At 38.5% G+C, this 11840-nt stretch overlaps 1 protein-coding gene across 10 annotated transcripts in view; it reads right to left on the bottom strand.

The window, feature by feature from the left end:
• Positions 1-6052: 6052 nt before the first annotated feature.
• tnrc6c1 (trinucleotide repeat containing adaptor 6C1) overlaps positions 6053-11840 on the bottom strand; it is a 716497-nt gene continuing 710709 nt past the window's right edge. For 5 of the 10 annotated variants that reach the window (XM_072558458.1, XM_072558456.1, XM_072558461.1 and 2 more), the window contains one exon: positions 6053-6515. In XM_072558458.1, coding sequence (XP_072414559.1) covers positions 6155-6515 — 361 coding nt within the window. In that variant the 3' untranslated portion in view covers positions 6053-6154. The remainder of the gene's footprint in view (positions 6516-11840) is intronic. The other 5 variants (XM_072558453.1, XM_072558459.1, XM_072558455.1 and 2 more) reach the window with 1 other exon arrangement.

Here is an 11840-nt window from a genome sequence, read left to right as displayed (position 1 = left end):
AACAGAAATATTCAACAGCAACATGTCCCTGATGGTCCTACATTATTTTGAAATATACATAATTGTGAATTATACTTATTGATATAACCCACAATCATTTGATTTTTAAAATTATTTCAATGGAGTTTAATCCTTCAACAATTTTAAAATGCTTCATTGGTCTGGAAAAGTCAATGTTCTAACAGATATCTTATCAAGAGCACAATGAAGGAAATTGAATGCTGCTACGTGAGCAGACTTAAGTATTAACTACTGTAAGGTTGCATTGGAAGTGTTGAACATAATTTTTATGGGAACTGAAAATGCCGCACACATTTCTATTCTTTAGGAAGGTATTACAAAAGATGCGATTTATATATAATTGTCTTTTCAAGCTACAGATTTCAAAGGAAATTTGGGGATTTTGTTTTGCCATATATTTCAAAATTGTTCAAATTGTTATGTACAAATTTAATTTATTTTGTGTAATAAACTGGTTTTATTGTTAAAATCAATCCAAAGCCATGTGCTCTTATGTTTCAGTGAAAGACCACCATGCTATATTTTAAAAAAGGATGATTTATCAAGCCAGATTTCTGTCTGGGATCTGACTTGCCCAATACTAACAAACTGCAATTAAAAGAACCCTTGACTCCCCGATTTCTTTAGCATTAAGCACAAACTTTCCTTGGACCATATTGTCAAGTTACTTTAAAACCAATGTTTTACTATTCCATTGTGGCACATTGATGTTTATATAATGACCCTGATTTTTTGGATGCATTCTATAAAATAGAATATAGCTTTGTTTAATCACCTGTGTGTATAGGTACAATTTGATAATAGGCATTTAACGATTGGTGGGTGGAACGATGGGTTGACAAAACAACAGGGAATCTGAAGGCCCATAAAGCCCATTATCTGTTTCATTATATACTTTGAACTCAGCTACATAGAACCTTACTAGATCTCTGGATTAATAGTCCAGTGTTAATACCACTATCTAGATAATAGACTAAATTTTGCAGTCATTGCCAAGCAATGGTGCTCCCTATGGCTTCAAAGAAAACTGCCCCCCAAAGATCTAGTGATCTCTGCCATTGCTTTACCCATTTCTCAACAGCTGTTTAACTCGAGAGCCAAGTCAAAGGAATGCCTTGGGATGTAGTTGCAATGGTATCACCAAGCAAGCAAATTAGCAAACAAACATGACTGAAATATTCAGCCTGTCAACCTGAAAGATAAAATTGCAAGGCATATCAGGTTTGAAAGCTCCAATGTCTTTAGGCATATTTTAGGCACAAATCTTCTCTATTGCTAAGAATGTCCAAGTATACCTGAGAAAACCTCTTCCTTTCCAAGGATACCTGACCACCTTAACTGTAATTGCTTTCCAACCTCCCCCACAAAAAGTGCTTCAGGATCACATCCATAGGGGCACCTTTTCTCTCCAAAAGGGTACTGTGGTTATCCAAACAAATTAGATAAGTTCAGACCAGCTTTCACAGGTTCAATGTGCACACTGAATTCCATGCAACAGTGATGCCACTACTCCACTCCACTATGGCTAGCTGCCTCCATATACATTCACAAAACAACCTGGCAGTAATTTGCTCCTACACTGTCCTGATTACACCTCTGCTCCTGTGCAGTGTTTGGGATTGGAATGTATGATTTCAAACAACCTACACCATTTCACTACAATGAAATGCTCTCTGGCATAGCAAAAATTTGGGCCCTAAGCATTTTTAGTTTCCTAGTTGGCAGGTTGAATATTTCAGCAATGATTTGTTGCTAATTCGCTTATTTGCTGATACCATTGCAGCTACATCCAAGACATTCCTTTGACTTGGCTCCGGAGTTAAACAGCTGTTGAGAAAAGGGTAAAACAATGGCAGATCTTTCGAGGCAGTTTTCTTTGAAGTCATAGGGAGCACCATTGCTTGGCTGCTGACCGCAGAATTTAGTCTATTATCTAGGTAGTGGGATTAACACTGGACTATTAATCCAGAGATCTAGTAAGGTTCTATGGACCTCGGTTCAAAATACGTAATGGCAGACAATGAATATTTAATTCAATAGAAATATGGAATTAATTGTCTAATGATGACCATGAAACTATTGCTGATTGTTGGAAAAAACCCAAATGATTCACCAATATTCTTAATGAAAGGAAACTGCTAGCTTTACTTGGTCTCGTCTACGTGACTTCAGTCTCAAATCAATGCGGTTGACTTCGAACTACCTGCTGGGCAATTAGGGACTGGCAATAAATGCCAGTTTAGCTAGTGACACCCACATCCCATGAATGAATAAAACAAAAATTTGTACAATGAATCCAGATAGATAGTTTCTCTCAATCCCACAGTTGCATAAACTCCTTGTCCTATTTTATTACAGGATTAAGCAAAAACGCCTTGTTATTTTACATTTAATACAATTTCACTGAAAAGATAATTGTAAAATCTCATAGCAGTACAACTTTGCCAACCATATCCATATTAAAAAAAATTGTACACTGCTGCCCAAATTTGATTAAATGACAATAATCATGCTGAGCATTAATTTGCTATTATAAATGATCATTCAAAATAGAACTCTGCATTCGTCTGTAATTTTATTCATATGCACCTATTTCCTCTTGCCTAATTACTTCAAGATTATTAAAATACATTCAATTTTAAATAGGGAGAACTTTTTTTTAAACCAATGGACCAGAGTATTTGGCTAAGTATGTTTATATCCTTAGAGGCCAACTCAAAATGAATTCTGGTCTTGTACTATACTTATAAACAGCATTGCTTGGTGTTTTATTGATAATAATGAATTTCCTATGCAAAACATCATTCCAGTTGTGTGTTCAAAAACAAAAATTCTGCTGTAAAATCCAATGCTTAATTTATAGGAGTTAATAGCTCAAATGTGGCAAGCAAAAGCATATAGCTTGAAGAGGTAAATGGAGGCGTAATCTTTTATTCATTGTTGATTCAATAATACATACTCTACCAGCAAAAATGAAAATATGTTTTAACATTACAAGGTGAAAACTTGATTTGGACGAATATTTGCTGCACAAAGTATGCACGCACAAACAATGGTTGTCACAACTTTTCAATGCTCTGGCTTGTGTCAGTTCTGTTGCTTGTTCTGTTATAAGGAAACATGCAAAGGGAGGGGTATCCATTAAAGTAAACAAAATGGATCAAGCTTGTTTACTTATGTGGGTGAATCCAAATCAAGCTTTAGTTTCAAATGCATTTAAACATCCAAATGTTTCACCTGAAAAATCCTTGTTTCTCTAAACATTTGTTTTTATTTGTCATTTAATTAAGCTAATTGTGCTTTGTTATCTCAACAAAGTAAAGTTTGGACAGTTTCTTTAAAAAACAAGTTCCACTTTTTAACAAAATCACAAATTCCTCTTAGTGCTGGAGGTGGCATTGACATTTGATATCTCACATCCATACTGAGCACTTCCATTGGGCTCTGAAACTGCTTAAAAGTGAGTAACTAATTTCAAATTACAACAGTGCTTTGACATAACATATCTCTATTAGAGTTTGAACCCTAGCAGATTATATACAAAAGCCTTTTATATACAGCAATCTAATTCTTAAAAACAAATTTCAAGGTGAGCAAACCTCCATGAATCATTTGGCAGGTTAGGATAGTCAAATTTCACAATGTGCACTGAAACCCAAAACAAATGCCACCTTTTTTTTCCAAAAAAGGAGGTGCAGCCAAAATTCTTCATTAACACTTCCAATAGCAATCTGGTATTAGAAGTATAATTCCTCTTCAAATCAGACCACACGAATTTGGAATGCTGGTGTCACTTTGCAGTTACAAATTAAATCTCAGTTAATCACAGGGTTTTGTATAGGCTGCACTTGACAAGCAAGTGGGTGGATATAAATTGCCAACACACATATATACATACACACACACACACACATACACACACACACACTCACTGGTACCAGACCAGGGCGTCAAACTCATGGAATGGTTTGATGATTAGTTTAAATTGGGGAATTTTGTCAATAGACTTTCAACATAGCACTATATACTTCGGAAAAAAAACTTTTGCAAGGTTTCCTAAATTGGTTTAAAAGGTTTGTTTCTGATGTAGTTTATTAAGTATTCACCATTTAATGTTTCAGAGCCACTTAGAGCACCATCTTTATAGAGCTGATGGGGCAACCTCTTTAGTAAACCGAGTATATCCAGTTAATGCATTACGTCATGGTAATCTGCTACCTCAGAGTAAACAATGAATAGAACAGGAAAGCAGTTTAACCACAACATACTGACTTTTTAGGATCTGCTCAGTGTAAGTGAATGAAAATTATCCTTCATTTCAAACAGATAATGCATTAATTGATCTTGTTCAACTGCAAGGGAACAAAACCTGCAAATGATAGTTCTCAAGAAGCCCAACAAAGCAATCTTCTGTGCATATGTTTTACAATCACATTCTATGAGGAGAAAATGTTAAAAGCCACCAACTTTAAAAACAAAACTTGAATTATCAACATTTATAAATCAAAGGCAAAAATGAAATAACACAGACGTTCATACCCATTTCCGCCTCCGCCTCCCCCCCCCTCCCCCCACCCCCGTCGCCCACCCCACCTCCCCCTAAATCTTTAAAGTCAGGCTTTTTCTACAACTCAAGACTATTTTCGGCTTGGAATATACATAATGGCAATGAGATGTAAATACCTTCTGAGAAGAAACAAGTAAATACACTCTACTAAAATCCAGGAAAAACAAAGTCTTGAACCCATTTGTGCATAGTTCATGATCCTCTAAACCAGCTTTTCACTTGCCAACAACAGCTCGATAAAACCAATAAAAACCTATTCAAAGTTAATGCACAAGTTACCTGATCAAAGCAGGCTGGGACAAGGAGAGTCTTTACAATAACATACTTTACAGTATGTTAGTCCATTGTCTTTAACACAATCAAAAGCATTGATTTCTTTTTAAAACATAAAGCATTTCATAAAGCACTCTTCAAACATTGTTGTGTCCATTATTTGGTAAATAAGTAACTGCTACAGAATAAACAGGTATTTTCTTCTTTTCTTCAGTGCTAGAGGTTGGGTTAAAATACATGAAATGGCGTGGAGTAGCTCCCCAGAAAATTCAGGCCTTCCTGAGACATCATCCACTGTGTGCAAGAAAGTGAGCAAACATTTACGAAGGAAAAAATACACAACAATGGCCAAAAAAATACAACACTGTTCATTCCCAGAGTTCTGAAGTAGCACATCTTCATTCTGAAAATAGGTTTTGATGGAAGAGTAACTGTCCTTTTTTCATTTTATTTTTCCTTTTTCTAAAGTTCCGAAAAGTTTGTAAACAGGAGGATACCAGACATAGGCACCTCCAAATCAGTCACAAAAATTTGCAGTCCAAGTGCTTCCCCTTGCCTGCTTGCAGGCTGGGTCCGCTCTATTGTGTAGCTATGGCCACAGTTCAACTAGAGCATTTTTAAATTTTTTTTAAAATTTTATACTCTGAAAGAAAACTGGTGCAATACTCCTGTAATAATTCTCTTGCATTAGTCCACAAAAAAGCCACTAAAGGTAGGTATACACATCATCTCCAGAGCATACACTGTTTAAGAGCGTCCTTGAGTAAACATTTACACATGAATTGCTGCTGGCCCCCTTTGTAAGATTAGCTGGAGGGGCTGCATACACTCAGTGCAAAGTTAGAAGCTAATAATTTGACTGACAAGCAAATAAAAGCATATACTGTATAAAGAAAGAAAAACACACTGATTTCATACACACTCGTACATCTGAATCCTCTCTCTCTCTCACACACACACACAAACAAACCTTTTTTTGTTTGAGCCTATTTGTGATGACAACATCTTGGAAGTGTAAATTAGACGGTTTTCACATTTCATTATTGGCCTGCTTGATTCAAGTATTTGTGTTGATATGTTTTTGGGATCAAACGAAATAATGAAAGCAAGGGTAATGTGCATACTAAACCCAGGCTCACAAAAGTAGACTTTCCATGCCCCTTTCCCTCCCTCCCATTTCCCTGCCCACCCTCCACACCCAACCAAAAAAGGTTGTGGATCAAGGGTCAATATGATGCCCAAAATTGGGTTGTTTAGTGCTGATTGTTAGCTCCACAAGATAGTTAGTTTTCCCTACATGGATTCTCCACTGAGAAGGTCACCAGGGAGCAAGGTGTTGATAGGCGTAGGGCTGCCAATTACTCTGGTATCATCACTGTTTGGAGGCCCCCAGAGGCTGCTGGAGTATTGGGGGACACCACTCCATAGAAGGTCATTTGCTCCTTTCCCACTCAGGCTTGTAGTATTCCAGTGACCCAGATCATTGCGGACCAATCCGTGAGAGTTGGTGCTTGACCCAAGTCGGCTCTGATTGGTTCCTGTGTTAGACTGCCAGCTAGAGGTCTGTGTCAGTGTTTGACCTTGTGCAAAGAAACGGTTAACTTCCTCGTCACTAGCAAATTCAGCGAGGATGGTAGTGTTTCCCAGAACGCACCTGGTTGAAAAAAAGGAGAGTTGAACAGGGGAGACGAAGTTGAATTAACTTTTCTGAAAAACTTTGAATGACACTATTCATGACTTATTTATTTAAGACAGGTTTTACATAACTCAACCCCCTTTCAAAATACACATCATCTTTCCGATAGGAAGGAGACCAGAATTACACGCAATATTCCAACAGTGGCCTAACCAATGTCCTGTACAGCTGCAACATGACCTCCCAACTCCTGTACTCAATACTCTGAACAAAAAAGTAAAGCATACCAAACGCCTTCTTCACTATCCTATCTACCTGCGACTCCACTTTCAAGGAGCTGTGAACCTGCACTCCAAGGTCTCTTTGTTCAACAACACTCCCTAGGACCTTACCATTAAGGTGTATACGTCCTGCTAAGATTTGCTTTCCCAAAATGCAGCAAGTTGCAATTATCTGAATTAGACTCCATCTGCCACTTCTCAGCCCATTGGCCCATCTGGTCAAGATCCTGTTGTAATCTGAGGTAACCCTCTTTGCTGTCCACTACACCTCCAATCTCAGTGCCATCTGCAAACTTACAAACTGTACCTCTTATGCTCGCATCCAAATCATTTATGTAAATGACAAAAAGTAGAGGACCCAGCACCAATCCTTGTAGCACTCCACTGGTCACAGGCCGCCAGTCTGAAAAACAACCCTCCACCACCACAACCCTCTGTCTTCTACCTTTGAGACAGATCTGTGTCCAAATGGCTAGCTCTTCCTGTTTTCCGTGAGATTTAACCTCGCTAACCAGTCTCTCATGGAGAACCTTGTCAAATACCTTACTGAAGTCCATACAGATCACATCTACTGCTCTGCCCTCATCAATCCTCTTTGTAACTTCCTCAAAAAGCTCAATCAAGTTTGTGAAACATGATTTCCCATGCACAAAGCCACATTGATTATTCCTAATTACTCCGTGCCTTTCCAAATACATGTACATCCTGTCCCTCAGGATTCCCTCCAACAACTTGCCCACTATCGATGTCAAGCTCACAGGTCTATAGTTCCCTGGCTTGTCCTTACCACACTTCTTAAACAGTGGCACCACGTTAGCGAACCTCCAATCTTCCGGCACCTCACCTGTGACTAATCAATGATACAAATATCTCAGCAAGAAGTCCAGTAATCATTACTCTAGCTTCCCACGGATCAGGTCCTGGGGACTTATCCATCTTTAACCGTTTCAAGACATCTAGCACTTCCTCCTCTCTAATATGGAAATTTTTCAAGATGTCACCATCTATTTCCCTACATTCTATATCTTCCATATCCTTTTCCACAATAAATACTGATGCAAAATATTCATTTAGTATCTCCCCCGTTTTCTGTGGCTCCACACAAAGGCCGCCTTGCTGATCTTTGAGGGGCCCTATTCTCTCCCTAGTTACCCTTTTGTCCTTAATGTATTTGTAAAAACCCTTTGGATTCTCCTTAATTCTATTTGCCAAAGCTATCTCATGTCTCCTTTTTTTGCCCTCCTGATTTCTCTCAAGTATACTCCTACTGCCTTTATACTCTAAGGATCCACTCGATCTATCCTGTCTATACCTGACATATGCTTCCTTCGTTTTCTTAACCAAAACCTCAATTTCTTTACTCATTCAGCATTCCCTACACCTACCAGCCTTTTCTTTCACCTTAACAGGAATATACTGTCTCTGGACTCGCGTTATCTCATTTCTGCAGGCTCCCATTTTCCAGCCGTCCCTTCACATGCGAACATCTGTCCTCAATCAGCTTTTGAAAGTTCTTACCTAATACCTAATTCCTCCAATTTAGAACTTCAATTTTTAGATCTGGTCTATTCTTTTCTATTGTTATTTTAAAACTAATAGAATTATGGTAATTGGCCCCAAAGTGCTCCATCAGGGATTCCTCAGTCACCTGCCCTGCCTTATTTCCCAAGAGTAGGTCAAGTTTTGCACCTTCTCTAGCTGGTACATCCACATACGGAATCAGAAAATTTTCTTGAGGATCTTGACAGGGTTGCAGGATTTGAGATGTAGGGAGAGGTTGAATAGGTTGGGGCTGTTTTTCCTGCAACATCCAAGGCTGCAGGGTGACCTTATAGAAGTTTATAAAATCATGAGGAACACGAATAGGACAAATAGACAAAGTCTTTTCCCTGGGGTAGGGAGTCCAGAACTAGACAGCATAGGTTTAGGGTGAGAGGGGAAAGATATAAAAGGGACCTAAGGAGCAATCTTTTCACACAGAGGGTGGTACGTGTATGGAATGAGCTGCCAGAGGAAGTAGTGGAGGCTGGTACATTTGCAACATTTAAAAGGCATCTGGATGGGTATATGAATAGAAAGGATTTGGAGGGATATGGTCCAGGTGATGGCAGGTGGGACTAGATTGGGTTGGGATATTTGGTCAGCCTGAATGAGTTGGATCGAAGTGTCTGTTTCTCTGCTGTCCATCTCTATGACTCTAATTAAATGATAACTGGAATTAAGATACAATCTTAAACGTATAGAATATACCTATTGTACAACTTGAACTGGAATTTTTAGTTTTCTATGTGCAATAAGTATACATATTTCAGTTTCTTTATTATATGCCTACAACAAATTTGTGACTTGTTATCCTATGACAGTTTAAATACTGCTGTATGAAGGAAGTTGATTTAAGCTTTGTGACTTTTAATAAAATGGTATTGAGGGTGTTAAGTCATTCTAATTCTGCTTACATTGGTTTTCAAACACAATGGTATGCAGGGGGCACAGTCAGCAGACAACACCTGACCAAGAGGTAGATTGAATGTTGGAGTGAATTTGGTGCAGTGGGAAAGAAGTACTTAAGGAAGGTTTATTGCAATTTTTAAAAATGGATTTGGTATCAGTTGAACTTTTCAGTACTAGGAAGGCTTTATTCAAAGTTGTAATGTTTATTCAGATTTTTTCAAGCCGTAGCAAGTTACCTAATGAATAAAGGAATGGCAGGCTGCTTTAATCTCAGGCATGCATACCTCATGTGCTTTGTGTGAACTCCGGGATGTTTCCAATATTCTGGATAACGATTTATGCGGGAAGTGCCATCAGTTGCAGTAGCTGGCACCATTACAATGCATATGAGACTGAGAGCGATTTGGATAGCATTTTATAGATGGCATGACTCTGCAGCTCAATAGTATGTAGGAAAGGAGACAATGGGTGACCTATGGGCATGTTCTCCGATCAGCCTACAGTGCTGTACAGAGAATTTTCAAGTAAGATTTGAAGAGCAACAGTGAAAGGCAGTTTGATAGGCTAGGAAGCAGAGAGGCTTCTGTGGCTGCAGACTTGAATCAAGGATAGTGTGTTGTCTCTTTGGTGCCAGGATAAAGGTTGTCATTAAAATGCTTCACACAACCCTGGGGGAGGGAGGGTGAACAACTAAAAGTTATTGCCCACGTTGGAATCAACAACTTCGGTTGAAAAATGGACATGGTTCTGTAATCAGAATTTAGGGAGTTAGACAGCAAGATAACAAAGACCACAAGATCACTGGATTGTTCCCAGTGGCACATGCGAGTGAGTATAGAAATGGAAGGAGAAGACAGATGAATTATGGCTGGGAAGTTGGTGTAGGAGGAAGGGTTTTAGATTCTTGGGACATTAGACTTGGTTCCTGGGGGAAGATCTGACCTATATTAGCCAAATGCATTGCACCTGAACAAAGTCAGGACTGAGTTTCTTGTTAAATGCTTTGCCGGTGCTTCTCGGAAGGGTTTAAATTAACTTGGCTGTGGTATGGGACAAGAATACCAAGATGTGCAGAATACCAGAACATATAGATAGCACTAGAGTAGAGAAAAGTAAGTTAATAGGTGGGGTCAGTGTAAGGGAGAAAGTAATCAAATCTAAATCAGGGCTACTGTGCGTGCATGTGAATGCAAAGTTTGTAAATATGATTACTGAGTTGGAGATGTATGTTGTCAAGAGGAAATATGATGTAGATTTGAGAGAGACTTGACTCATGAAAAGATTAAGAATGAGAGATCACACATGTAAAGTAATTAGTAAGAGAAGGGCAAGTGGTATGAGGGAAATATATTTTTTTGCAGCATATGGCGAGGATCTACTGAGAGTGTGGTGAGGCAAGTTCCATCGAGGCATTCAAAAAAGACTATTTGAAAAAGAACAATGTGCAGTATTTTAGGGCAGGAATGGAAGTTAAATATTAATTACAGTATTAATGCAGGAAATTTTTTTTAAAAAATGGATAAAGGTGGCACTTTGATGAAAGATAGCATTACAGCACTGGAGAAAGAGAATGTCCCAGTAGGGCCAAGGATCTATCAATTTAGTTGGAGTTAATGAATTAAAAAAAGGTGTCATTACATTGTTTGGTATATATTTTGCTCAGTGTTCAGGAATAAATTTGCAAGGATGTTACAAAGAGGAGTGAAAACCATCAGGTAGTTATAACAGGGGCTTTGGGTAGCAGTAGTGTTACAGGCAGAAAGAGTTCCTACAATGAATTCATGACAAGGATCAACTAGAAAATACAATTGAGGCCCAGGGTGAACATGAAGAGTTGGGGAGAAAGAAGAAAAGCAAAAATCCAGTATAGAGAGACTGGCAACTATTGCAGAATTTTGGAAGAATAATAATAAATTGGTGGAGTGGGTGTACAGCCAGCAGATGAAGTTCAATGCAGCAAAGAAAGAGGTAATATATTTTGGGAGAAAGAATATGGGGCGACAATATAAAAAAAGTGAAAACTCTAAACTGGGTGCAGTTTATACCTGAATGTATGAATGCCTAAGGCATTAAAAGTAACAGGATTAGCTGAGAAAGTTAATACAGTAAATACAGTAGCTCAGGGCTCTACTAATAGAGGCAGAGAATACAGACCAAGGAAGCTGTGGTGATTTTGTATAAGACACAAGGCCAGCCTCAGCTTAAGTACTACTAGTTAGGAAGGATGTGATGGAAGGAGTTGGAAGGGTTGTAAAAACGATTTATGAAAATGGTTCCAGAGGAATCTGAGTTACAAAGATAGACTGGAGATGCCTTGGACTGCTCTTCTTGAAGAGAAGGCAGATTGGAGACCTGGTTGAAATATGTGTAATCATTCAGGTTCTGGACAGAAGAAACAGGAGAAAACACTCCTCCTCATGAAAGGACCAAGAATGAGAGCGCACACATGGATCAATTTTTTATTCAACACTGTTCTAATAATTTGAAAAAAAATTCATTATTGCACTTTTTTTTAAAGTCAGTTACTGTTCTGGCAGCTGCATAGGGATCAACGGATGTTGGTGGTGGAATTTCTAAATGTTGACGTCTCAACTACAGAGGAACCTCGATT

Source organism: Chiloscyllium punctatum, chromosome 39, assembly GCF_047496795.1.
Source record: "Chiloscyllium punctatum isolate Juve2018m chromosome 39, sChiPun1.3, whole genome shotgun sequence".
In the NCBI taxonomy this organism is placed as follows: domain Eukaryota; kingdom Metazoa; phylum Chordata; class Chondrichthyes; order Orectolobiformes; family Hemiscylliidae; genus Chiloscyllium; species Chiloscyllium punctatum.
This window is presented reverse-complemented; position numbering and strand designations above follow the sequence as displayed.